General features: G+C 44.5%; 2 protein-coding genes across 2 annotated transcripts in view; both read right to left on the bottom strand.

Annotated features, from left to right (window-relative positions):
* Positions 1-6,353, bottom strand: part of MIOS (meiosis regulator for oocyte development) — a 48,529-nt gene extending 42,176 nt beyond the window's left edge. The window contains exon 1 of the mRNA XM_077490735.1: positions 6,222-6,353. The gene's annotated coding sequence lies outside the window, so the exon portion shown is untranslated. The remainder of the gene's footprint in view (positions 1-6,221) is intronic.
* A 9,203-nt stretch (positions 6,354-15,556) lies between these two features.
* Positions 15,557-27,500, bottom strand: part of C1GALT1 (core 1 synthase, glycoprotein-N-acetylgalactosamine 3-beta-galactosyltransferase 1) — a 53,815-nt gene continuing 41,871 nt past the window's right edge. The window contains exon 3 of the mRNA XM_077490736.1: positions 15,557-22,274. Coding sequence (XP_077346862.1) covers positions 22,086-22,274 — 189 coding nt within the window. The 3' untranslated portion in view covers positions 15,557-22,085. The remainder of the gene's footprint in view (positions 22,275-27,500) is intronic.

The raw sequence follows: 27,500 nt of genomic DNA on the forward strand, positions 1-27,500 counted from the left end.
CCTATTGCCCTTCTTTGCCTAAGCGCGGTTGTATTTATATATTCTTGTGTGGCGGGGGGTAAGCTAACTTTTTGGTTGCTGCCTGGCTTACCTTACCAGTGACCATCAATGCTGACTGCTAAACTCACCTGCCTGACACACTGACCTACCTACCTGACATACACTGATGGTAGTGACATTCATAAACTGACCTACCTACCTGACATACATAGACTGACGGTAGTGACATGCATACACTGACCTACCTGACATACATACACTGACTTACCTACCTGACATACATATACTGACCTACCTGACATACATACACTGACCTACCTACCTGACCAGGAGACAGACTTCATGTGTTTTTCAGCAGCTCAGCTCAGCCATGGTGTGCGGTGCACCCATCATCATCACAGCAGACAGGCAGGCAGCCAGAGTGGGAGAGGAGAGCCGCCTGCCCAAGCGCCGAGCGAGGATCTCACAGTGATGTGGCGCGTCGGCTGCATTGTAATTACAAGGAGTGATTGTAGTGGAAGTTTAAGTTTAACTGTTACGCTTTGTGTTAAGAACTGTTAAAGACTCTTGCTAAGCCTTACAGTGGTAGGAGTACTCTGATGCTGACACTGATATCAGAGGACTAAGAAGTAAGTGAAGACTCCGATTAGGACTCTGATGTAAAGGGGAATCAGTAAGGAGCACTCGGATATCAGGAGGACTTTGATGGGGACACTGATGTAAAAAGGGACCCTGATAGGGATTCTGATCTAAAGGGGGACATTGATGGGGATCCTGAAGTAAGGGGAACTCTGGTGGGGTGTAAGGGGCACTGTGATGGGACCCTGATGTAAAGGGACTCATCCACGTAGTTTTTTTTACCTTCAAATATTTGTAAATTGTACAATGTGAGCTTTGTACTGTACTGTAGGGTTTGGAGACACCTTGTCTATTGCTATCTTCCAATCACATTTTATGAAAAATGGAACCAGCAATACTGTGACCAATACTGCAATACTTTTCAATCAAGTATTCAGCTAAACAAAGCAACCATAAACGCTAAACATTTAGCATCATCAATGCAAGTTAATGTTACACTAACAAGGGATGCGGAAAAAGGGAAGAAGAAAAACAAATTTTCAGTTTGAGCTTTTGATTATGTTTGTATACTATCATCTAGTGTAGGCTCGGTTCACACAGTAGGCGGCACGACTTGCAGCGCCGCGACCTGCCGCGACCTCAGCGGCGACTTGCAAAACGACTTCTGTATAGAAGTCAATGCAAGTCGCCCGAAGTCGCCGCAAAAGTAGTACAGGAACCTTTTTTCTAAGTCGGAGCGACTTGAGTCGCTCCTATTAGAACGGTTCTGTAGTACAGAACGGGGCGCGACTTGTCAGGCGGCGAAGTCGCCTGGACAAGTCGCCCCTGTGTGAACCGAGCCTAATGCATTTGACTTGTGCTTTTCTTAAGTATTTGTTTTATAGAGTATTCCTCCTGAAGAAGCAGTGAATGCACAGCGAAACTAGTAGAGGAAAAGCCAATTTTGAGATATACTTCAGCAACAAATATCTCTTGGGGGAACCCTGAGTATTTGTTTTTTGAAAAAAACTTCTTCAAATTGTTTTTTTTATGTATTTTGTATGTCAATTTTTATATATAATTTATATATATATATATATATATATATATATATATATATTAACAATGTTGTTAGTCATCAGTACCAAGATATTCCCAGCCTCAATAGTTGTGGTGGACTAAGTATATGGTCAGCTTTAGCAACTGCCCTACTTACCCACCCTCACCCTTTTTCTCTATATTCATTTGGATGATGGTACTTTAGTATATTTAGCTAAACTATATCATACGAGGCTATACTCCCAGTTAAAATGATACATTTTGAGCTTTTGCAGTCTGCTGTGTTACATAAAATAAAAAAAATAAAAAAACACTTATGCAATATCCTGATAAACAGCAGACGTTGGTGGTTATTTTTTAGGGTAAATAAATGGGGCTGCACAAACTACAAAAAAAGTTGCGTCTCTCCTCTATCGATGGGTCGCGGTGCACCTTGGACAACGTAGTAGTCCGTTCCCAGTGCCTCGCACCTGCGCAAAGGCCCCCGCACATCTGCAATCAGCTGATGACTTCACGCGCTGGTGTCTTGTCGAATACTGTCCCTCGTCGGATAGTGTCCGCGTAGTACGGAGGACAATGGAGACACTGAAAGTCTCCAAAGATGAGCGGCACCTGCGCACTTAATAGTACCTTCTGCACTGAGTCCAGGTTCAAGTCCCCCTATCCAAGTGGACATAGAGCTAGAATAAAAATTTGCCGAGCGCAGCGAGGCCGTGCCTGAAGCGTAGCGAGGGGCCCTATTACGAAGTGCTGTTTTACATCATCTATGTCCAGTTGGATGGTGGGGCTTGAACCTGGACTCTGGGCAGAAGGTACTATTAAGTGCGCAGGCGCCGTTCATCTTTGGAGACTTTCGGCGTCTCCTTGTCCTCCGTACTGTGCAAGTGCTTGCGCCTGCGCAGTACGGGTGGACACTATCCGATGGGGGGGACAGTTCTCGGCAGAACACCGGCTGAGCAGCCTGCATATAAAGCAAGCACGCTTACTAGACTCTCTGTCTAGACTCTAAGGGTGACCATACTCCATCACAGCCCTATGAAAGGTAAAAGAATCACATTAAACAAGTGACTTGCCTTTTAGTATATCAGTGCATCTATTCTATCTTCACTTACAATGTATTGACTTTTTTTCATAGTTATATCTGCTGCCATCTGTTTAAACCTCCCTTGATAAGGGGGACAGCTGATTTGCAGCAGGTTATTGGTCTGTGATTTATGCAACCACAGCCTGTAGCTATCTGATTTATATTTCAGTAATTATCCATTAATTACATTTCCTATTTACTATTTTACTGCTAATCATTTAATGAGAGCTGCACTTTGCCCTTCTCTTAGCCCAGGTTCACACTGAGCTGCAGGAATGAAGCCGTGGAAGTTCAGCTGAACTCATGCGATTTCACTCCCGCGTGTCAGTCCCGATTTCAGCCGCGACTTCACAGACATAGTACAGAAACAACGTTTTGAAATTAGGACGGCGCCGCGAATGCGGCATCGCATCGATTAGGCCGGTGCCATTGACGGCAATTGCCGCCAATTTGATATGTCAAATTGCGTGTTAAAATGCACCAGTGTGAACCCGGGCTAATGCTTTTTCAGCATCGTACTGCCTGCCTCTTCTCTCCATCTGTGACAATCAGTGTCTTAACTTCCACACGCCACCTTTGGCTCATTAGCATATCAACCTCTTGTGCTGTGAGTATGTGCTATATATAATTATTTTGGGGTGAAATTTCACGCTGTGTGGCACTTATTAGTTTTTATCTTCTTCTTTATCATTATCTATGTCCTGTTTCAATTAATTAGTTGTTACTTCATAACTAATGGAGTACTACCATATATTCTAGTTTGGTCTACCACCCCGTCTTTGGATTTTGGTGTGAGACTGTGGCAGCTGAGTCGGGTGAGTGGTGACGTGATCTGACATAGCAAATGTTATTCGAACCTCGGTTATATTGATCTTGTTTGTTTTTTATACTATTGGAAATTGTCAATGTAATTGTCTTTAAACTATGTTTTTGTTTCTTACATAGTGATATACCTCTTGTTATTAATATATATCCCCTGAGGAAGCCCAACGTGACGAAACATGTTGGGATAACCACCATACTGCCACCCTCTGTGCGACAAGATAACCTATTGGTCTGATGGAGCACCTTAAGACAAGTTTTATTTGATGTTTATTTATGTTTGTTTGACAATAACAAACTTTTAAATTGTCTGTTCTGTCTTAAAGAGGAGCTTCACCTAAAATAAAAATATTAAAAGCCAGCAGCTACTAATATTGCAGCTGCTGACTTTTAATAATATCACACTTACCTGTCCCAGGTTCCAGCGATGTCGGCGGCAGATGACGAGCGATCGCTCGTCTCGCTGCAGCCACCGCCACCATCCTCTGTCAGGGAATCGGGAAGTGAAGCATGAGGGCTTCACTGCCCGGTTCCCTACTGCGCATGCGCGAGTCGCGCTGCGCTTCTCTTATGGTCCCCCGCTGTGTCTCTGGGAACTGTGTGTTTCCCAGAACACAACGGGGGGGGGGGGGGGGGGGCGGAGCGATGCGGGGGTCTGCGGCGGTCTGGCCGGAAGTGGGTGCAGTTACCTGGATTATCCAGGTAACTGCACCCCCCTCCCCCCTGAAAGGTGCAGATTGTGGCACCGGAGGGGGGGAGGGATAATACTAGCGGAACTTCCCCTTTAGGGTGAAGAACCGCTTTAATAAAAAAAAATCTAAAATGTTTTTATATACAAAAAAAATCCTTGTTTTCAACATTGAGGGCACCCAGGAAATCCACTCAAAAAATCCTTTTGTATCTACAAATGTTGTGCTTAAAAAATTTGAAAGAAAATGCATATTGTTTTTTTCCATTTTTTTTTCTTGATAAAAACCTAGGGAATAAAAATATGTGAATCCAAAGCTTTACTGAAAAACACATTTGGGTAGACTACAAGTGTTAAAATGAACGAAGACTAGGACAAGGGTTATAGGGAGAAACAGGCGCAGGTCCTCTCTCCTGCCAGCAGGTGACAGTATAATGCTATAATATAAACATATTTAATATTGTTCTTTCTTATTCACAATTCAAACTAATTGGCCTTGTGCATTATTTTGCACTTGCTCTAAAATATGATAAAAAAGCAGCTGGAGCATGAGAATTTGGGATTACTGTGAAATATTTCATTAATTTCAGGTTTATTGCTTTAGTGCAAATTTTCTACATACGGGGCTCTGTTCTTATGGAAGCCAACTGACCGATACTCCATTATTGGTGTGTTTGGTTTAACCAGTTAATAAAAGGGAGCAGAGATGTGCATGACATAGTCTTGTTGAAAAAAGACACAAGTCCATCCAGTTCAACTAATAATAAAATAAGGTTTTGTTTCATATTAGTTTGTTAAAGGGGTTGTAAAGGTTTGTTTTTCCGCCCCTGGTCTGTCTGTCATCTGTGACCTGCTGTGGAAAGGGGTGGAGAGTGGCCGGCCCCGCCTCTATTTTGGTCCCCCCTCGGCCTACAGTAATGGCGGCGGAGACACTGCTGTTAGGATATAGAAGGGCTCCAATGGGGGGACACCTGAGATGTAAGGAGGCCCTCCGCTGGCTGGAGACAGTGACACCTGAGATGTAAGGAAGCACTCTGCTGGCTGGGGACAGTGACACCTGAGATGTAAGGAGGCCCTCCGCTGGCTGGGGACAGTGACACCTGAGATGTATGGAAGCACTCCACTGGCTGGGGACAGTGACACCTGAGATGTAAGGAAGCACTCTGCTGGCTGGGGACAGTGACACCTGAGATGTATGGAAGCACTCCACTGGCTGGGGACAGTGACACCTGAGATGTAAGGAAGCACTCTGCTGGCTGGGGACAGTGACACCTGAGATGTATGGAAGCACTCCACTGGCTGGGGACAGTGACACCTGAGATGTATGGAAGCACTCCGCTGGCTGGGGACAGTGACACCTGAGATGTAAGGAAGCACTCTGCTGGTTGGGGACAGTGACACCTGAGATGTAAGGACACAATCCGCTGGAGACACCTGAGATGTAAGGAGGCACTCCGCTGGGGACACCTGAGATGTAAGGAGGCACTCCGCTGGGGACACCTGATGGCATCTGATAGCAGGGCATGTGGCAAGTGACAAACTCGGGGCTCCCACTGATTCTGAATTATGGTGAGTTGAAGTATTTCATTTTATGTTACAATGTAATAATAGAAATAATGTGCTTCAATCACCCTGACACCATAACAACGATGGTGTCGGGATGATTGAAGCGCCAACATCAGATGTTTGGAGTATCTTTATCTGCTGATTGTTAAACTTTCTGGAATACACATTTCTGTTGTGGTGTAGGATCTGGGCCTGCTGTCCCTCCATTTCTCTCTCTTTTTTTCTTTCTTTCTCCCTCCATCATCTCAGACTCTAACCACACCCCTTTGAGTCACGCCCCTTTAAGCCATGCCCAATACTACGATTAAACCACGCCCATGCATGCCACATTTTTCTTTCCCCACTAGGCCACATTTACAAACAAACGTCAGCCCCCTAATTTTAACAGCACTCCAGCCACCGACAAAAAAAGTGTCCTGGTAAGGATGAGGAATGTAAGTTTACCTCCCAGGCCCCGCGAGTCCGGCCGTGTCCCGACACACACAGCTGCATACAGCAGGAGGCAGGAGCAGAGATCAGAGTGGGCGGGGCAGAACGCTCGGGCGCGCCGGTGAAAGGACATCGTTTTCGGCACATGAGAAGGCTCTGGAGTCTAGACAGGAGGCAGGAAGGGAATGAGAGGCAGACTGTCATCTGTTTTGTACAGTTCATTTTTCTGTGGGGGGGAGGGCTGTTTGCAGGGGGGGGGGCATACAATATTATGCTATGGGGCCCTGTGATTTCTAGTTACGCCCCTGGTAGGGACTGGCCAGGGAGAGATTACTTTGATGCAGTTGACCAGCTTACGCATGCATTGCAGTATATGTGAACTAAAAATCCCTATTCTTATGTAAAGTTTGCTAGACAAGATGTATAGCAGTGTACAGAGGGTTCATCCAACATTTTTTTTATTGGAACAATCATAGGGTATGTAGCTATGACATGTAAACTACATGACATGCTGATCAGACACCCCCCCCCCCCCCCATAGCTCCCCTTCCAGGGAGGAAACCCACAGAAGCTGTTTAACAGATGTTGTCAGTGTTTCAGGATCTGTAACAGGCCCCGAGGAATCATTAAACACGCAAGACTGTAGCATTGGACGCACGCGTTTACTCTGGGAATATTTTACATAGGCAGTTTGGAGACCCTGAGTTTTATCCAGACCGCTTACCGTTTCATATATTTGTAAACTGACATCTTATATCTTTGTTACATTAAATGTGTGCTTTACAAAATAATATTCATTTAAATTCAGTGCCATGAAAAAGTATTCATACACCTTTAAACCCCTTCCCGCCGAGCGTACGCAGACGTGCGTACTCTGCTTCCGGGGGTTATACCGGGATGATGCCCGCAGCTACAGGCATCATCCCGATACTGTTTTTCAGAGCGGGCGATCGGCTTTCCAGCCATAACAACCAATGTGGCTAAAAGCCGCTCGTCTGTTACGCCGGAGGAGCGGGAGGGGACGTCCCCCCTCCCGCGCTCTTACCAGGGCTCCCGTTCAATCGGGAGCCCCGATGAACAAACCACTGCTTCTGGCGGCTAGGGACATGGTGGCTTAATTTCAGTCTCCTTGATGTAAACATGGAAGCGACGTCATGACGTCACTTCCCGTTTACTCCGGTGCCAATGGCGCCGATTAAAAAAAAAAATACAGTATTCAGAATTGCAGAAAACGGCGATCTGAATACTTTGAAGTGTAAGGGAGGGATTGGGGGTCTTTTAGACCCCCCGATCCCTCCATAAAGGAGTACCTGTCACCACCTATTACTGTCACAAGGGATGTTTACATTCCTTGTGACAGCAATAAAAGTGATAAAAAAAAATAAAAAATAAAAACAATTTATAAATTTTAAAATAAAAAAAATAAATAAGAAAAAAATTATTTTTTTAAAGTGTCCCCCGTTGCCGCGAGCTCGCGCAGCAAAGAAAACGCATACGGACGTCGCGCTCGCATATGTAAACGGTGTTCAAATCACACATGTGAGGTATCGTCAGTGCGAGAGCAATAATTCTAGCACTAGACCTCCTCTGTAACGCTAACCTGGTAACCGGAAAAAAAATTTAAAGCGTCGCCTAGAGATTTTTAGGTACCGTAGTTTGTTGTCATTCCACAAGTGCGTACAATTATAAAGTGTGACATGTTTAGTATCTATTTACTCGGCGTCACATTATCTTTTACATTATGCAAAAAAATTGGGCTAATTTTACTGTTTCATTTTTTTTAAATTCATGAAAGTGTCCCTTTTCCAATAAAGTTGCGTTTAAAACACTGCTGCACAAATACTATGTGACATAAAATGTTGCAACAATCACCGTTTTATTCTCTAGAGTCTCAGCTAAAAAAATATATATAATGTTTGGGGGTTCCAAGTAATTTTCTAGCAAAAAAATATGGATTTTAACTTGTAAACAAAAATAGGCTTAGTCATGAAAGGGTTAAAATTGTCCACATTTTGTCATGTTACAACAAAAAACTTAAATGTATTTTATTGGGATTTTATATGATAGACCAACACAAATTGGCACATAATTGTGAAGTGGAAGGACAACAATAAATGGTTTTCAAAATAAACAAATAAATATGTGAAAAGTGTGGGGGGTACATTTGTATGGCGCCCCCCTGAGTCAATACTTTGTAGAACCGCCTTTCACTGCAATTACAGCTGCAAGTTTTTTTGAGGATCTCTCTACCAGCTTTGCACATCTAGAGAGTGACATTTTTGCCCATTTATCTTGGTAAAATATCTCAAGCTCTATCAGATTGGATGTAGAGAGTCTGTGAACAGCAATTTTCAAGTCTTGCTACAGATTCTCAATTGGATTTAGGTCTTCACTTTGACTGGGCCATTCTAACACATGAATATGCTTTGATCTAAACCATTCCATTGTAGTTCTGGCTGTATGTTTAGAGTCGTTGTCCTGCTGGAAGGTGAACCTCCGCCCAAGTCTCAAGTCTTTTGCACTCTAAGCCCTTGTACACACAGTCGACATTCCAACAACCAAATCCATCGGATTTTGTCCGAAACTGGTGTTGCATACACATGGTCGGACAAAGTTGTCGGAAAATCTGATCGATCAGAGCTCGATGACGGGTTTTCGTTATGACGGGACTAGGTTCAGGCTAGTAGCCAATAGCTTTGGTCTCGTAATTTGATCTGAGCATGCGTGGCACTTTGTCCGATCGGAAATTCTCTACAAACGATCGGACTAAGTCCGATCGGATCATGTTGTTGGAAAATTTTATAGCCCAGCTCTAAAACTTTGTGGATCGGATATTCAGATGGAAACAGTCCAATGGAGCCCACACACAGTTGGATTATCCGACAACACGGTCCGATCTGACATTTTCCGTCGGAATGTGCGACCGTGTGTACAAGGGCTAACAGGTTTTCTTCTAAGATTGCCCTGTATTTGGCTCCATCCATCTTCCCATCAACTCTGACCAGCTTCCCCATCCCTGCTGAAGAAAAGCATCCCCACCACATGATGCTGCCACCACCATGTTTCACGGTCCGGATGGTATGTTCTGGGTGATGTGCAGTGTTAGTTTTCTGCCACATCATAGCGTTTTGCTTTTAGGCCAAAAAGTTCACACTTTCATCTGACCAGAGCACCATCTTCCACGTTATCTTTTTATTTTTTCCACTATTTACATGTTGAATTTTTCTAAGGTGACTGTGCTGTGAACAAGGCTAAGTGCCAAAACGCTTCCGCTGTCACATTTTAATGGTCATGTTATAATAAAATATTACAGAAGAATTTCCATAGTTGCTGCCATTAAATTTTTTTTTCTTCCACGTTTGCTGTATCTTCTACATGGCTTCTTGCAAACTGGACTTCTTACGTCTTTCTTTCAACAATGTCTTTCTTCTTGCCACTCTTCCATAAAGGCCAGATTTGTGGAGAGCACGACTAATAGTTGTCCTGTGGACAGATTCTCCCTCCTGAGCTGTGGATCTCTGCAGCTCCTCCAGAGTTCCCATGGGCCTCTTGGCTCCTTCTCTGATGAATGCTCTCCTTGCCCGGCCTGTCGGTTTAGATGGACGGCCATGTCTTGGTAGGTTTGCAGTTGTGCCATACTCTTTCCATTTTCGGATGATGGATTGAACAGAGCTCTGTGAGATGTTCAAAGCTTGGGATATTTTTCTATAACCTAACCCTACTTAAAACTTCTCCACAACTTTATTCCTGACCTGTCTGGTGTGTTCCTTGGCCTTTATGATGCTTTTTTTTTTTTTTTTTCTGGAGTTGTATCTGAAGTTGTGTTTGGATGGGTGTGGTTTGGGGGCAATGGATATGTGTGATTTGGAGTTTTTGTTGTATAATGAAAAAATCTATAAAAAGTATTTGATTTAAAAAAAAAAAGGGTTCTCTAACAGACCTCTGAGGGCTTCACAGAACAGCTGTTTTTATACTGAGATTAAATTACACAGAGGTGGGCTCTAATTAGTTCAATTCTGAATTCAATTAGTTCCACTAGATTTTAGTTAGGGGTATCACAGTAAAGGGGGCTGAATACAAATGCACGCCACACTTTTTAACATTTATTTGTAAAGAAAAATTAAAACCATTTATCAGTTTCCTACCACTTCACAATTAGGTGCCACTTTGTGTTGATCTGTCGCATAAAATCCCAATAAAATACATTTATGTTTTTTGGTTGTAGCATGGTAAAATGTGGAATATGAATAATTTTTCAAGGCACTGTATAAAAGTACAGAAACTTTTTGAAGACCCCTCATATATAGGTCCAGCAGTTTTTGCAGCAATTTACAAAAATGAAGGAAGACGGTACAGTTTAAACTTAATTCAATACAAGAGGATTCAGAGGGCCCCCTGCTCATGAGAGTTTACAATCCAAAAGACTTTCTTTTGGTGGTATTTGATCACCCCTGCGGTTTTTATTTTTTGCGCTATAAACAAAAAAGAGCGACAATTTTGAAAAAAAAACGCATTATTTTTTTTACATTTTGCTATAATAAATATCCCCCAAAAATATATAAAAAAATGTTATTTTTCCTCAGTTTAGGCCGATACGTATTCTTCTACGTATTTTTTGGTAAAAAAAAAAAAAAAAAAAAAATCGCAATAAGCGATTATTGATTGGTTTGCACAAAAGTTATAGCGTCTATAAAAAAGGGTATAGTTTTATAGCATTTTTATTAATAATTTTTTTTTTACTAGTAATGGCGGTGATCAGCGTTTTTTTTTTTTTTTTGTGACTGCGACATTATGGCGGACACGTCAGACAATTTTGACACATTTTTGGGACCATTGGCATTAATACAGCAATCAGTGCAATTAAAAATGCACTGATTACTGTAAAAATGTCACTGGCAGTGAAGGGGTTAACCACTAGGGGGCAGTGTCGGGGTTAAGTGTGTGTGTGTTTTTTTTTAACTGTAGGGGACGTGGCTTGGTATCTGACATCACTGATCGTCTATTCCTATAACAGGGAACAGACGATCAGTGACAGCCTTAGTAGGAAGCACAAGGAGAGGTTTGTTTACACTTACCTCTCCTCGTTCTTCAGCTCTGTGACCCGATCGCGGGACAACGGTGACGATCGGGTCCCTCGGCCACGGTCACGGAGCTCAGGACCGGGTCGCGAGTGCGCCGCCGGCGGCGCGCTCGTGACCCACGGCTGGGTACTTAAAGGGCAACATACCTGTACGTGCTTGTGCCCAGCCGTGTCATTCTGCCGACGTACATCGGCGCGAGGCGGTCCTTAAGTGGTTAAACATCACATACACTGCGCTTTTGCAATGGGCATATTAGCACTTATTTAAAAAAAGGGTAATTAGGCTTTCACACAGTTTCCCAGGTGCAGCGCAGTGCACTTGTGGCGTTCCTGCGGCTTGGCTGCACTGAGCCATAGACTTTTATCATACAGTATCCTGTAGGTTTTCTGCTCTTTCAGAAAGCCCTCCACACTTGTTAGATGTAAAAGAAGTCTATGGCTCAGTGTAACTAACCTGCAGGAGCTCTGAGATTCACCTCCGGATCAGTGTAAAAGCCGCCTTATAGGGGGCTTAGGACAATAAAGGCTCATTTACATTTGCTGTTTGGGGGGCGGTAAAATCCCCATACATAGTTCATTGTGGCGCATGACTGGTTACCAAATCACTTAGGTGGCCTTCGCTCTTCAAAAGGTTGGTTGAGCGCCCCTGCCTTAAAGAATTTCGGGAACCAAATATTAATGACAAAAGGTTCTGCATACACAAAATCTATTGAATGCAAATTTTGAGGCCTCTACTCTCAGGTTGTGTACAGCTGTATAACCAACATATGGTAGACAGATGTTTGTACATGCAAACCTAACATATTTCATAGAGTGCACCTTTCAGTGATTGTACAGCTCTGCATGAATACATTTCTGGCATTCCAGAACAACTTTACCTTGTTATTGTTAAAAAGAAGTCCTGGGGCCCCTGTTAAGTAACTTTGCTTTGGCTTAGATGATGTCATCCGTCATTAGGTGCACCATGAGACTATTATATGGAAATAGTAGGGACATTAAAGTGGTTGTAAATGCTGAATTTTTAAATTTTTTTAACTTAAGCACATGCCGATGTACGTTGGCAGAATGGCACGGACAGGCAAATGGGCGTACAGGTACGTCCCTTTAAATTTGCTGCCGTGCCATGGCGTGCGCACGCGCCGGTCAGAACCCCCGTGAGTCCGATTGCGGGTCCTGCAGACTCGATCGCCATGGGGATACCCGCGATTGCCTCACGGGGAAGAAGAACGGGGAGATAGTAATGTAAACAAGCATTTCCCCATTCTGCCTAGTGACAGTGTCACTGATCTCTGCTCCGTGTGATCGAAGCAGAGATTAGTGATGTGTCATAGACAGCCACACACCCCCACAGTTAGAAACACGCCCCTAGGACACACTTATACCCTACACTGCCACCTAGTGGTTAACCCCTTCACTGCCAGTGTTATTTACACAGGAATCAGTGCATTTGTATAGTACTGATTGCTGTATAAATGACAATGGTCCCAAAAATGTGTCAAAAATGTCTGATGTGTCTGCCGTAATGTCGAAATCACGATAAAAATAAATAAATCGCTGATCGCCACCATTACTAGTAAAAAAAAAAAAAAAAAAAAAATTATTTATAAAAATGCCATAAAACTATCCCCTATTTTGTAAACGCTATAACTTTTGCACAAACCAATCAATCAATAATCGCTTATTGCATTTTTTTTAACCAAAAATATGTAGGATACGTATCGGCTTAAACTGAGGAAAAAAAATGGGGTTTTTTTTAGCCATTTTTGGGGGATATTTATTATAGCAAAATGTAAAAAATGCGTTTTTTTTTCAAAATGGACCCTTTTTTTTTTTATGTCGCAAAAAATAAAAACAGCACGTGTGATCGAATACCACCAAAAAAAGCTCTATTTGTGGGAAAAAAAGACATTAATTTTGTTTGGGAGCCACGTCGCACGACCGCGCAATTCTCAGTTAAATTGACGCAGTACCGAATCGCAAAAAGTGGACTGGTCTTTGGCCTGCAAAATGGTCTGGGGCTTAAGTGGTTAATGCATTCAACTATAATTAAAGGCAAAACTTTTATTATAGTTTTGGAAAGAGCGGAAATGGATCAGAACACTTGTCAGCTTTTATTGCTGTCTGTTGTTGTGGAAATTTTTCCCCCAGTGTTTTGTTGTAATACGCTCATGCGAGTGTATTCGCACATACAGACGTTGGTGGAAGACCATTGGCTGCGGAAACTTTCCCGTGGACACGGCCGATCGGTTTGCTCTTTTAGGGATGATCATGTAAGCCTTAGCAGCAGACTGGCCACCTCATGGCGACCGCATTAACGTTCCAAGCAAGCAGATCTGCGTAAATGGGAACCATAGCATAACCATACAAAATTATGGCCCACTGAGCCATGATAGAGTATGGCTCACATCATTGGTAGCAGTGGGAATGTGCACGCGATCGTGTTCAGAGCCATGTAAGTAGTGTTCAAATTGTGAGACACTTTATGTCTCACAAGACGCTTGCCGCATGGCTCTGCACATGTCATTACTGAAATTCTATTTGAATATATACATGTGTGTGATTGGTTCTTTTGAAAGGATACAAGTGTCTGGCTAATTATGAAGCCACCACCTTCCTTTTTATTCATGTTTACAGTATAAATAAAAGCAATAGAGAATTATATGGCAGGATTTTGCTAAGCTCAATGTGATACCAGCGTCTGTCGGTGTTACTCGGAGATTAACAAGAGCACTTTCCCAGCCTTATACAAGAAAGCTATGATTGTGCTTATTAGCGCATGCAATTATTTGCCTATAGGAGAAGCTTTATGTAACCCACAACCGATGGTGGGTCCGAGATTTCAGAGCCAACAGAACGTTCTTATCCAGCAGATCTCGATGGGGGAATGAGGATCTAGAACCAGACTAGCCTATGGTGAGACAACCATACTTCAAGTTTTTTGAACATTTGTAAAGGGTAAGTTCTTCTAGGCAAAAGAGCCTTTTTTTTTTGTCGCTTTCTGTATAATGGCGGGACTTTAATTGTAGGATATATTTTTGTCATTGTAAGTAGGTCTATTAATTGGGGGAGTGTCTATATTTAAATCCTCTATAGGTTCCATTTAACCACTTTCAGACCGGACCATTTTGCTGGTCAAAGACCAGACCACTTTTTGCGATTCGGCACTGCGTCACTTTAACTGACAATTGCGCGGTCGTGCGACGTGGCTCCTAAACAAAATTGACGTCCTTTTTTCCCCACAAAAAGAGCTTTCTTTTGGTGGTATTTGATCACCCCTGCGGTTTTTATTTTTTGCGCTATAAACAAAAATAGAGCGACAATTTTGAAAAAAACGCATTATTTTTTACTTTTTGTTATAATAAATATCCCCCAAAAATATATAAAAAAACATTTTTTTCCCTCAGTTTAGGCCGATATGTATTCTTCTACATATTTTTGGTTAAAAAAAAAAATCGCAATAAGCGATTATTGATTGGTTTGCGCAAAAGTTATAGCGTTTACAAAATAGGGATAGTTTTATAGCATTTTTATTAATATTTTTATTTATTTTTTACTAGTAATGGCGGCGATTTTTATTGTGACTGCGACATTGTGGGGGACCCATCGGACATTTTTGGGACCATTGTCATTTATACAGTAATCACTGCTATATAAATGCAGTGATTCCTGTGTAAATGACACTGGCAGTGAAAGGGTTAACCAGTGGGTGGCAGTGTAGGGGTTAAGTGTTCCTAGGGGTGTGTTACTAACTGTGGGGGGGTTGGGCTTTCATTTAGTGAACACTGATCTCTGCTCCAATCACATGGAGCAGAGATCAGCGTCACTAGTTGCTAGGCAGAATGGAGAAATGTTGTTTACAAAGCATTTCCTCCATTCGGCCGCTCCGTGAGACGATTGCGGGGATGCCCGCGGCGATCGAGTCCGCGGGTCCCGCGACCGGACTCACGGGGGTCTCGACCAGCGCGGAAGCGCGCCCCCGATGGCAGGGCGGCATTGAATATTGGACGTACCTGTACGCCAATATGCCTGCCCGTGTCATTCTGTCGACGTACATCATCGTGCGCTGGTCGGGAAGTGGTTAATAAACACTTAAAGGGGTTGTAAAGGTAAATGTTTTTTCACCTTAATGCATTCACATACAGGGAATTCTGGTGAGGACAGGAGCGATGAAAGTGTACATACTGCAGAGCTCTGCATCTCCAGCATTCGGTTCTACATTCATATTAATATCAGGCAGACAAAAAGGAGAAAAAGACAAAACACAACAGGGTGAACAAAAAAAACTTTACTCTAGAAGTATTTAAATAAGGCAAATCAGAAAACACACTTCTGGGTAATAGAAATCACATGGAGGGGATCTAAGGCCACTCTGGGCTGAGCTCTTCTAAAGCTTTACCAACTCGCACACACTTCATTCACATCATCATATGTCATTCCATGCCATTAGCGAGTTGTAAACCGTGCGGAATTTGCAAGCTTCCTTAAAGTGAACATGTGCTCATTTAGAGCAAAGCAACAGGCTTGCTTTAACCTTCTTCCCCTTCTCTGCAGCACACACCTTTTCTTCGCTCCCTCGCTGTTCTATTCAGTATCTGTAGCCACAAGGAAATACAGCAATACCTCGGACTGTGAGTAACGAACGTTTCACAATAAAGAGCTATTTTTATTTATTTTTTAATCTGGACTCGGTTTGCGAGTGTTGTCTCGCAAAACAAGCAGGATTCAAGCCTCTGCGGTGTGCAGTACCGCATTTGCCATCGGTGCGGGGGTGCCGGTTCCCGAGCCTCTCCGAGTGCATCAGATCGGTTTCCAAGTGTCTCTGGCGCCCCCCCCCCCCCACACCTCTGGCCACATGCGGTACTGCATACAATAGTCACTGTGGAACGAATTGTCTGAGTTTCCATTGACTCACTTTGATATACGAGTGCTATGGATTACAAGCATTCTTCTGGAACAAATTATGCTCGTAATCCAAGGTACCGCTGTACCTGGTACATCCCAGTATAAAGGAGCATGTGACAGCACTGGGACAATCAGTCCGGTCACAGAGTCCACAGCCATGTGTAAAGTGGGGCTCTGGGGACTTGTAACTCACACTGGGAACTAAGCAAGAGGAATGCAATCCGCTTCCAAGGTACCTGCGAGATCCTCTGCTGTCTTGTAAAGCTGGGTGCCTGAATGGTGTACAACCAAGTAAAACATGAAACAAAAAAGTGGCAGGACTTCAAGCATAACTTTATTTTTTATTGCAGATCCATTAAAAATTAAGACAGACAACGCACAAATCACTCCCAAGGTTTAGAAAACACATTCAACACTGCTGTGCTTAATCATTGCCAATGTGAAATGTGTTTGCTAAACTTCTTGAGAGCAATTTGTGCGTTGTCTGTCTTCATTTTAAATGGATCTGATTGTTGGAGCTCCTCAGTGCAGTATATATGGCACATTACAGAATGTTTTACCCCCCCCCCCCCAAATCAAAACAGCCTTCCCCTACCGTGTCCTATGCAGCCTCTGGTGCCTGTATTACTTGTACTGCCTTTCTCCTTCCACCAAAATCACTGCTGCCTCCCCTTCAAATCCCCAGCAACACCTTGGGGGGCAGCTCTGCATAGAGGCCAATCAGCTTCCAGGTTTCATTGTCAAAGCTTAAAGTGGATGTAAACCCCCTCTCATTCTTTCTAAACTACTGCTATAGTGGTTATCTATAAGGATATATAGGCCTCCTGCATGTAACCTTAGGCCGCGTACACACGGGCGGACTGTTCGCCCAACTTAGTCCGCTGAACAGTGTTTCAGCGGACAGTCCGCTCGTGTGTGGGCTTCAGCGGACTGTTTCAGCGGACAGTCTGACGAACAAAGTCTTACGGAATTTCCGTAAGACAGTCCGTTCAAACTTGGTTTTGTCCGTCCAAACTTGGTTTCAGCGGACAGTCCGCTCGTGTGTAGGCAAGTTGGACGGACTAAGTATGGCGCATGCTCAGAAAGGGTTTACACGGCCGAAGGTTGCATTGCAGTGTATAGGACGTCGTTTTTTCTAGTCCCGTCGTACGTGCCGTACACGTCATCGCGCACGTTTTCAGCGGACTGTTCGTTCATCGTGTGTGGTCAAGTCCGTTCATGCAAATTTTGAACGGACTGTTTGTCGGATTGTCTGACGAACTTAGTTGGGCGAACAGTCCGCCCGTGTGTACGCGGCCTTACCTGTCAAATGTCTCCCCTCTGTCTGTTATGAGACCTGAAAAATTGCAGATTCTGAGGGTGGGTCTGTTGTCTGGAGCTCGGTGGGTGGGGTCGTGATGTCGTGGCAAGACTGGGCACAGATTACATTAAATCCTATACTGTACAAGGTGCAACCCTTAATTAAAAAAAAAAATTGGGTTTACATCCACTTTAATTAAACAAGTTGAACTTGGAAGCCAATTGGCTACCATGTACCGTTGCACCAGATTCCGAGTGCTCCAGTTTTAGTAAGCCTGGGTTCACACAGAAGCGGTGCAGGGAACTGCATGTGATTGAGACAGGAATTTCATTACATGTCCTGTTCAAATCACATGCGATTCTTTGCAGTGCAATTTTAGCCCATTCATTTTGTATGGTTCAAATCGCACCACACCCGCACAAAAAAGGTGCATGCACCTCCTTTTTTTTCCACCCACACTGTAACGAGATTGCATGGGTGTTCACACCTATGCGATCTGATTCAGCCAATTGCACTGTTTTGTGAAATGTTTTTAGGGTGTCGTTAAGTTAACATGGTTACCTGCAGTGGTTCACATGAAGGGAGTGCGATGGTGATGCGGTGTGGGAAAAGCACAGGAATAGCTGCGAATCCCAAACCGCATCAGTGTGAACCTGGGCTAAATCTCCCCACCAGTGTTGCCACCACTTGCCACGCCTCCCCTTTCCATGTGACAGCCTTGCAATTGGCTGCTTAGGTCCTACGCATTGCACTGTGGGAAGGCAGGTGACATGTCACATGCTTTCCCATACCCAGAGGCATCAGGATTTTTTACATAGTGGTGTTCTGTGTGGCAGAAAATGGTAACAGAGGGTGCCCTGGACAAGGCTGGGGTTAAAGTGGGACTACAGGCAAAATCCAGAATGACAAATATAACAGTCTATCACTAGCATTAACACAGCAGAATTACGTGTGCAGCACGATCATTGTTTTCATATGCAGACACACAGTACATGAACATTTCTGTTTGCATGTATGTTTAACAGTTTGGGAGGGGGTCAGGTGTTAAATATTTTTTGAGCGTTTTTATTTTCTATTGATTTTAATTTTAATTTAATTTTATTTTTTACATTAGAAATTGCCTTTCTTGCACTTCCATACTTCTGGCCCAAACCAGAATGACATACGCCATGCCCAAAGCCTCTTGGGATACTCACGCCAAAGATCCCAGGAAGCTTCACGGCCATGTAGAACCCACCGAGTATGCACAGTGAGCATCATCAGGAGGCTGGATGCTAGGACTGATGCTAGGCCCCCCGGATAAGGCAGTTGGCCTCCTGATGACATCACAAAGATGGCGGTGTGGACTCCAGAGTGTGGTGGCTTTCGGCAGATCACAGTGGGACTGCGGTGAATTGGCCAGGCAGGGGAGTATGCCAGTACATCTCAACACACCATACCAGGTAGGAAGGGGTTCAAATTACAATTGTGTTTAAAAGGATAAGTTCACCTTTTACAAAAAAAAAATAATAAAAAAAATGCACATATTTTCGCAGTTAAAAAAATGCATTTATTTTTTTTTTTTCACTGAAGTCTGTAAGATATAGCACCCACAGTCAGCGGTTTCTATGTGCAATGCCTGGATCCTGCAGACACTTATAAAGCGGTCTGCTCGTACCTGGTATAAGCAGGCAGTTGCTGAATGGCAGGAAGAATCAATGGACTACGAGAGCGCTCATCAGCACCATCGCAGCTCATTGAGAACTTCAACTGTCAGCCACAATAGCATATGGTACATGTAGGCAGGGGCGGACTGACCATTGGGCCACTCGGTGTGCCACTAGGGGGCCCCATCAGGGTTGCCAGCCTCAGTAAAACTAGGGAAAGCATGTCTGAAATGTCCCTTACCAACATACTTTTGGTCTAAAAATCCAGAGGATTATAGCTGCCCCACCTCTCCAGTACCTTCTCAGCCAATAGAAACGTGTATACTGTGTGATTGTATACTATTTGTGTATACTGTGTGGCTCCATAATGTCTGATTACCTGGGGGCCCCATAATCTCCTATTGCCCGGGGGCCCCATGAGTTGTCAGTCCGCCCCTGCATGTAGGCATTCATTCATTGAATGGATTGGGGGGAGAGGAGGCAGCAGCTGGAACGTGTTACATGTTCCACCCTAAATACAGGTGAAACACGTTCCAAAAGGTGAACGTAACCTTTAAAGTGGATGTAAACCCTCTGCTATACCCAGTGAAGTGAACAGCTTCAGATGTTCACAGAGATGAAGCAACCTCCCTGGTGGTATTCCAGAGTTTGGCTCGGGGTGAGATTTCAGTACCAAAAGCAGTAACCCCGAGCCATCGGGATCGCATCGCAGGATCCATGTAGAGGTTACTTACCTTGTCCCCTGGATCCTGCAAGGTCTCCCCGCTGTCATCTGTGAGCCACTGTGTCTCGCTTAATTCACAGTGCCGAGCTCCGCTCCCAGCAAGCGTTGCTACGCATGGGGACGGAGTTCGGTGCCAAATTCAAAAAGTAAAACACACACTATAGATACAGTATACTGTATCAAATTATTACACACCCCCTTTGTCCCTAGTGGTTTGTCCAGTGTCCTGAATGCAGTTTTATATTATAAATACTGTTCTTTATGCCTGGAAACTGGAGATTGTCCATAGCAACCAAAAAAATGTCAGTTTACGTCAAAAGTGCTCTTAGGCCAGCGATAATAAATTAGAATCACTTGCAGAATTGAAAGATAGCGATTTGTGAGGAAATTCATCAAACACTAAAACTGACAGCGATAATTTTGCAACTGAGCAAATTTTAGGGTTTTTGATTTAATTTACATTATTGAATAATTATTATTATAGTAATTATTTATAGCTAGTTAGATTATAATTTATGATTTTGTGTTTCAAACTTTATCATACCCGGGATGTCTACTAGACTAGTTTGGACAGTTTTAAGTGAGTTATTTCTAATAATTACAGGCCTACAATATAAAACGCCAAATTTCCACGCAAAATAATGGTACCGCTTTCAGCACCTAAAATCTGAAATAATCATACCGCCAGGGAGGTCAAGTTTCTCTCCAACTTCAAAAAATACAATTTTCATGGTAAAAATTTGACAGGAGTTCCAATCCTTCCCTATTCCATCTAAAATTGTGCGATATGCAATTAGCGGACCTCCAGCTGTTTCAGAACTACAAGTCCCACGAGGCGTAGCAAGACTCTGAAAGCCACAAGCATGATATCCAGAGGCAGAGGCATGATGGGACTTGTAGTTTTGCAACAGCTGGAAGTCCACTAATTGCATATCCCTGGTCGAGACCTAACCAGGCAACTAAACCTTGCAGTTTGGGTGCAGCCCCAACCGGAAGGTATACCCCTGCAGCGTGGGTGCAGCCCCAACCGGAAGGGACACCCTTGCAGTGTGGGTGCAGCCTCAACCGGAAGGGATACCCTTGCAGTGTGGGTGCAGCCCCAACCGGAAGGGATACCCTTGCAGCGTGGGTGCAGCCCCAACCGGAAGAGACACCCTTGCAGCGTGGGTGCAGCCCCAACCGGAAGAGACACCCTTGCAGCGTGGGTGCAGCCCCAACCGGAAGGGATACCCTTGCAGCGTGGGTGCAGCCTCAACCGGAAGGGATACCCTTGCAGCGTGGGTGCAGCCCCAACCGGAAGGGATACCCTTGCAGCGTGGGTGCAGCCCCAACCGGAAGGGATACCCCTGCAGCGTGGGTGCAGCCCCAACCGGAAGGGATACCCCTGCAGCGTGGGTGCAGCCCCAACCGGAAGGGATACCCCTGCAGCGTGGGTGCAGCCCCAACCGGAAGGGATACCCCTGCAGCGTGGGTGCAGCCCCAACCGGAAGGGATACCCCTGCAGCGTGGGTGCAGCCCCAACCGGAAGGGATACCCCTGCAGCGTGGGTGCAGCCCCAACCGGAAGGGATACCCCTGCAGCGTGGGTGCAGCCCCAACCGGAAGGGAAACCCTTGCAGTGTGGGTGCAGCCCCAACCGGAAGGGATACCCTTGCAGTGTGGGTGCAGCCCCAACCGGAAGGGATACCCTTGCAGTGTAGTGCAGGTACGTTTTACGTTTCCTGGAGTTGGGCTGTAATGCTAGTGACAGACTGCTTAATTTATGTCATTTTTTTTATTCCACTCATAGTTCTACTTTCATTTAGTAATATGTATCATAAATTCACCAAAACTACAGACACAACAGGCAATTTTTATATATTACCCGTTTATGTCAGATGCCTCTCTGATGCACGATAGGCCTTCATAACAATTAATTTGAAAACAAATTAACGTTTGAATATTTTGTACAAGATATGTACAAAGTATGTGATTGTCAACCAAAAAGTTTCTTGCGATTAATCACTTCACCTGATCACCAAAATGGATCATAGAAATGTCACCAATGAGATAAAAAGGATCCGGGAACATTAGATAGTCTTGAAGGAACGTCTCCAATGTGGTCAGTCCAATTAAAAAACGGCTTGCGATAGTCACTGGCACGCTCTTGTGTGGATCCGGGGCCAGATGCTGCTCTTCCAGGTTAAACCTCAGTGCGCTTCATCTTCCCTGGAAAGAAGTTTTGTCCTTCATTCGCTCTTCGCTTCCTTGACGGCTGCCTCTTTTCCGATCGGCTCAGGTGGATTTTGAGTCTCCGGATCGTATCTGTGTTTGTAGCCATAGGGACGGAGGTGATGCACCAAATACTCCAGCTGGTACATTGTTGTAGCATCTACGTAGTGAAAGGAGACTGCCAAGTCGGAGCAACAGCCGGGACCCTGGAATGGGAAAGAAAATGATAGAAACTAAAATTATAATTCTGTTGACTTTAAATTGCTGAACAAAAATAAACCCCTATGTGGCTTATCCTGCAGCTTATTTCCACTCAACTGTTCAGCAAAAGCGCAGACTGCATCACCTGTAGAGCATCCCAAACTGCTACCATGTAAAAATACGAACAGTTCTCACATTGAAAATAAAAACTTGGATTGGGTTCACATACATGTGCATTGGGTGTGGTTTTCATCATATCCAATTCGCATGACATGTGAGTTTGACCGGCTCTCAATAGTGACGGTTCACACATGTCCGAGGTGGCCGCGGTGTGGTTTCCAAAAGGGTCCTGTGTGTTTTGGGTCCAATTCAGGTGCGCATTCAGGCAAAAATTTGGACCTGAACCTGTGAACAGAAATGTACTGGACCCCCAGCTGAAAACTGCGGCCGCACATATGTGAACGCAGCCTCAAAAGCTGAAACATTTTCTAAGTTCCTCTCTCCGGCCTCCACCCCCCTTCCCTCTTAACGATCAGCCGCCACAGTTTTACTGCAGCATAATGGCGCGGGTGGCCAAAACGGCGTTATGTTACGTTGCTTCGCCTTTTGACCCCCAGCCTGTGCCCAACCTCAATGCAAGTGCCCGATGACCGCTGGGCTCCTGTGATCACTCGTGACAGAGCAAGCCCCGGGATCTGTGTGTGTGTGTGTGTGTGTGTAAAACACACAGATTCCGGTTCTTTCAAGGGAGAGGAGACAGATCGTGTGTTCATACCAAGTATGGACCCTGATCTCTCTCTACTCCTAGACAGTCCCCACCCCCCACAGTTAGAAACACACAGGGAACAGTTATCCCTTTGATCTCCCCCCTACTGTTAACCCCTTCCCTGCCAGTGACATTTACACAGTAATCAGTGCATTTTTATAGCAGTGATCACTGTATAATTGTCAATGGTTTCAAAAATGTGTCAAAAGTGCCTGATTTGTTTGTTCGCCATAAGGTTGCAGTCCCAATAAAAAAAATAAAAATAAAGAAATATTGCAGCTCGCTGCCATTACTAGTAAAAAAAAAAAAAAAAAAAAACACAAAATAAAAATGCCCTTAACCTATCCCCTATTTTGTAGACACTATAACTTTTGCACAAACCAATCAATATAAACTTATTGCGATTTTTTTTTTATACCAAAAATATGTAAAAGACCAATCAAAATACGCTTATCGCAATTGTTTTTTACCAACAAAATGTAGAAGAAAACATAAATCGGCCTAAACTGAGGAAAGATTAGTTTTTTTGATAAAAAAATGTGGGATATTTATTATAGCAAACAGTAAAAATAATGGGGCTTATTTACGAAAGGCAACTCTACTTTGCACTGCATATGCACTTGGAAGTTCAGTCACTGTAAATCTAAGGGGTAGATCTGAAATGAGGGGAAGCTCTGCTGATTTCATCATCCAATCATGTGCAAACCAAAATGCTGTTTTTTATTTTCCTTGCATGTCCCCCTCGGATCTACAGCGACTTTACTTCTAAGTGAACTTTTAGTGCAAAGTGGATTTTCTTTTAGTAAATAACCCACATTGTGCTTCTTTTGAAATTGTCACTCTTCTTTTGTTTATAGCGCAAAAAAAAAAAATAAAAAAAAAAAAAAACACAGAGGCGATCAAATACCATCAAAAGAAAGCTCTATTTGTGGGGAAAAAAAGGACATCAATTTTGTTTGGGTACAGCGTTACACAATTGCGCAATTGTCAGTTAAATTGACGCAGTGCCGAATCACAAAAAAATGGGCCGGTCATTGAGCAGCCAAATCTTCCGGGGCAGAAGCGGTTAAACATTAGTTAGAGCGTGAGTTCCACCCAAACGTGGAACTTCCGCTCATTTGTCTCCACCACCTCCGGTACCACATTTGCCACCTTTTGGGGGTGGGGGGCACTGATACCGGTATTTTTTTTTTTTTTTTTTTTTTTTTTTAAGCGATTTTCAGTTCAAAATACAAAACAGAGCCTCCTGGGCATACCCCGGCTCAGCACACAACAAAAACGTAACTAAAATAAAATAAATAAAAAATAAGAACAAAGACAACAAAAATTGGTACACCCTGATCCACCCCCCCCCACCCCCCCGTGGCCCACTGGATTACAGGATTTACACCGTACAACCTCCAGCGCCAGGCTGGTTGATGAAAAACCACTCTCCCACCACCTAGGATCCTAGATAATCAACCCGTGGTGGGGCCCATACACATGGTTCTACTAACCAAATGAGGGATCAATTTTCTAGCATGAAACTCGCTAGTCAGGCATCCTGTCCCCACTATCGGGGGATCACGTCAGAGGCTCGGCTCCCTCCTCCCCGCCTGGGCCAGGAGGAGAGCGCAGCAGGGATCCGGCTGTGAAGCCTTAATGCTACACCGCCAGGTTCCCTTACCTGCAATGGCGGCGGCATGCACCCGACATCTGATGGAAACATAAGCTGCGGTGCCGACATCTCTGGACTCCAGGACAGATAAGTGCAGAGGTAATTTTAGCAGCAGTGGGCGGAACTCCGCTTTAACCACGTGACCTCCTGGAAGGGTTTTTTTCCCCCCCTTCATGACCAGGGCATTTTTTTGCTATTCAGCACTGTGCTACTTAGTAACTGCACGGTCGTGCAACACTGTACACAAACTAAATTTACATACCATTTTTTTTCCCCACACAAAGCTTTTTTTGGTGGTATTTGATCACCACTGTGTTTTCTATTTTTTCTTATATAAATGAAAAAAGACAGAGAGGGGGAGAGGGAGAGGGAGAGGGAGAGATTCTCCTGTTGAGACGTTTGGGTGTTCAGAACAGCGTCAGGTGGAACTTCCAATCATCCAGGAAAAAGACAGGACAACTGTTCCGATGCAATAATTTCCTTTTACGTAAATATCTTGCATCAAGCCACAGCAACAGCCACTGTACAGTACGAGCGAAGACGCTCTTCCTCAGGCTCTCTCTCTGCCATTGTGTAACATATCACTATAAAGCCATCATATAATTACACAGATCAATGGAGTAACACACAATTATCCCATCCAAATCACCAATGTAATTAGAAGAATGAGAATTAACCCCAACGGCATATCCAATCAGTGGTTGTGGTTGTAAACCCTCTCCCACAACTTTGTCCCATGTAAATCAGCATAAAAAAAACCCTAACGAACACTGCTTGTAGATATCTCCTTACTTGCTTAGTATTGTTGTAATCCATGTTGTTCTGTAGAATGAAGTCACTGAGCATGCCCAGATCTCCCCTGATTTAAGGCACACTCTCTATGTCTTATCTATCTGTTATCAGGACTTCCTACAGCCAGGGGTCAAGTCCTGGGGAAAAAAAGTGTGGGAACTCCCACCCAAGATCCACTCCCCCACCAAAAAAAAAAAAAAAAAAGACTGCGAATGCGACTACAGGAGATGACCAGACCGGGAATGAGACTACAGGAGATGACCAGACCGGGAATGAGACTACAGGAGATGACCAGACCGGGAATGAGACTACAGGAGATGACCAGACCGGGAATGAGACTACAGGAGATGACCAGACCGGGAATGAGACTACAGGAGATGACCAGACCGGGAATGAGACTACAGGAGATGACCAGACCGGGAATGAGACTACAGGAGATGACCAGACCGGGAATGAGACTACAGGAGATGACCAGACTGCAAATGCGACTACAGGAGATGACCAGACTGCGAATGCGACTACAGGAGATGACCAGAGTGCGAATGCGACTACAGGAGATGACCAGACTGTGAATGCGACATACTACAGGAGATGATCAGACTGCGAATGCGACTACAGGAGATGACCAGACTGCGAATGCGACTACAGGAGATGACCAGACTGTGAATGCGACATACTACAGGAGATGATCAGACTGCGAATGCGACTACAGGAGATGATCAGACTGCGAATGCGACTACAGGAGATGACCAGACTGCGAATGCAACATAGTACAGGAGATGACCAGACCGGGAATGAGACTACAGGAGATGACCAGACCGGGAATGAGACTACAGGAGATGACCAGACCGGGAATGAGACTACAGGAGATGACCAGACTGCAAATGCGACTACAGGAGATGACCAGACTGCAAATGCGACTACAGGAGATGACCAGAGTGCGAATGCGACTACAGGAGATGACCAGAGTGCGAATGCGACATACTACAGGAGATGACCAGACTGTGAATGCGACATACTACAGGAGATGACCAGACTGTGAATGCGACATACTACAGGAGATGATCAGACTGCGAATGCGACTACAGGAGATGATCAGACTGCGAATGCAACATAGTACAGGAGATGACCAGACCGGGAATGAGACTACAGGAGATGACCAGACCGGGAATGCGACTACAGGAGATGACCAGACTGCAAATGCGACTACAGGAGATGACCAGACTGCAAATGCGACTACAGGAGATGACCAGACTGCAAATGCGACTACAGGAGATGACCAGAGTGCGAATGCGACTACAGGAGATGACCAGAGTGCGAATGCGACTACAGGAGATGACCAGACTGTGAATGCGACATACTACAGGAGATGACCAGACTGCGAATGCGACTACAGGAGATGACCAGACTGTGAATGCGACATACTACAGGAGATGATCAGACTGCGAATGCGACTACAGGAGATGACCAGACTGTGAATGCGACATACTACAGGAGATGATCAGACTGCGAATGCGACTACAGGAGATGACCAGACTGTGAATGCGACATACTACAGGAGATGACCAGACTGTGAATGCGACTACAGGAGGAGATGACCAGACTGTGAATGCGACATACTACAGGAGATGATCAGACTGCGAATGCGACTACAGGAGATGACCAGACTGTGAATGCGACATACTACAGGAGATGATCAGACTGCGAATGCGACTACAGGAGATGACCAGACTGCGAATGCGACTACAGGAGATGACCAGACTGCGAATGCAACATAGTACAGGAGATGACCAGACCGGGAATGAGACTACAGGAGATGACCAGACCGGGAATGAGACTACAGGAGATGACCAGACTGCAAATGCGACTACAGGAGATGACCAGACTGCAAATGCGACTACAGGAGATGACCAGACTGCGAATGCGACTACAGGAGATGACCAGAGTGCGAATGCGACTACAGGAGATGACCAGACTGTGAATGCGACATACTACAGGAGATGATCAGACTGCGAA

Source organism: Lithobates pipiens, unplaced genomic scaffold (assembly GCF_037356315.1).
Source record: "Lithobates pipiens isolate NorthernLeopardFrog02 unplaced genomic scaffold, aLitPip1_a1.2 Scaffold_19, whole genome shotgun sequence".
Lineage (NCBI taxonomy): Eukaryota > Metazoa > Chordata > Amphibia > Anura > Ranidae > Lithobates > Lithobates pipiens.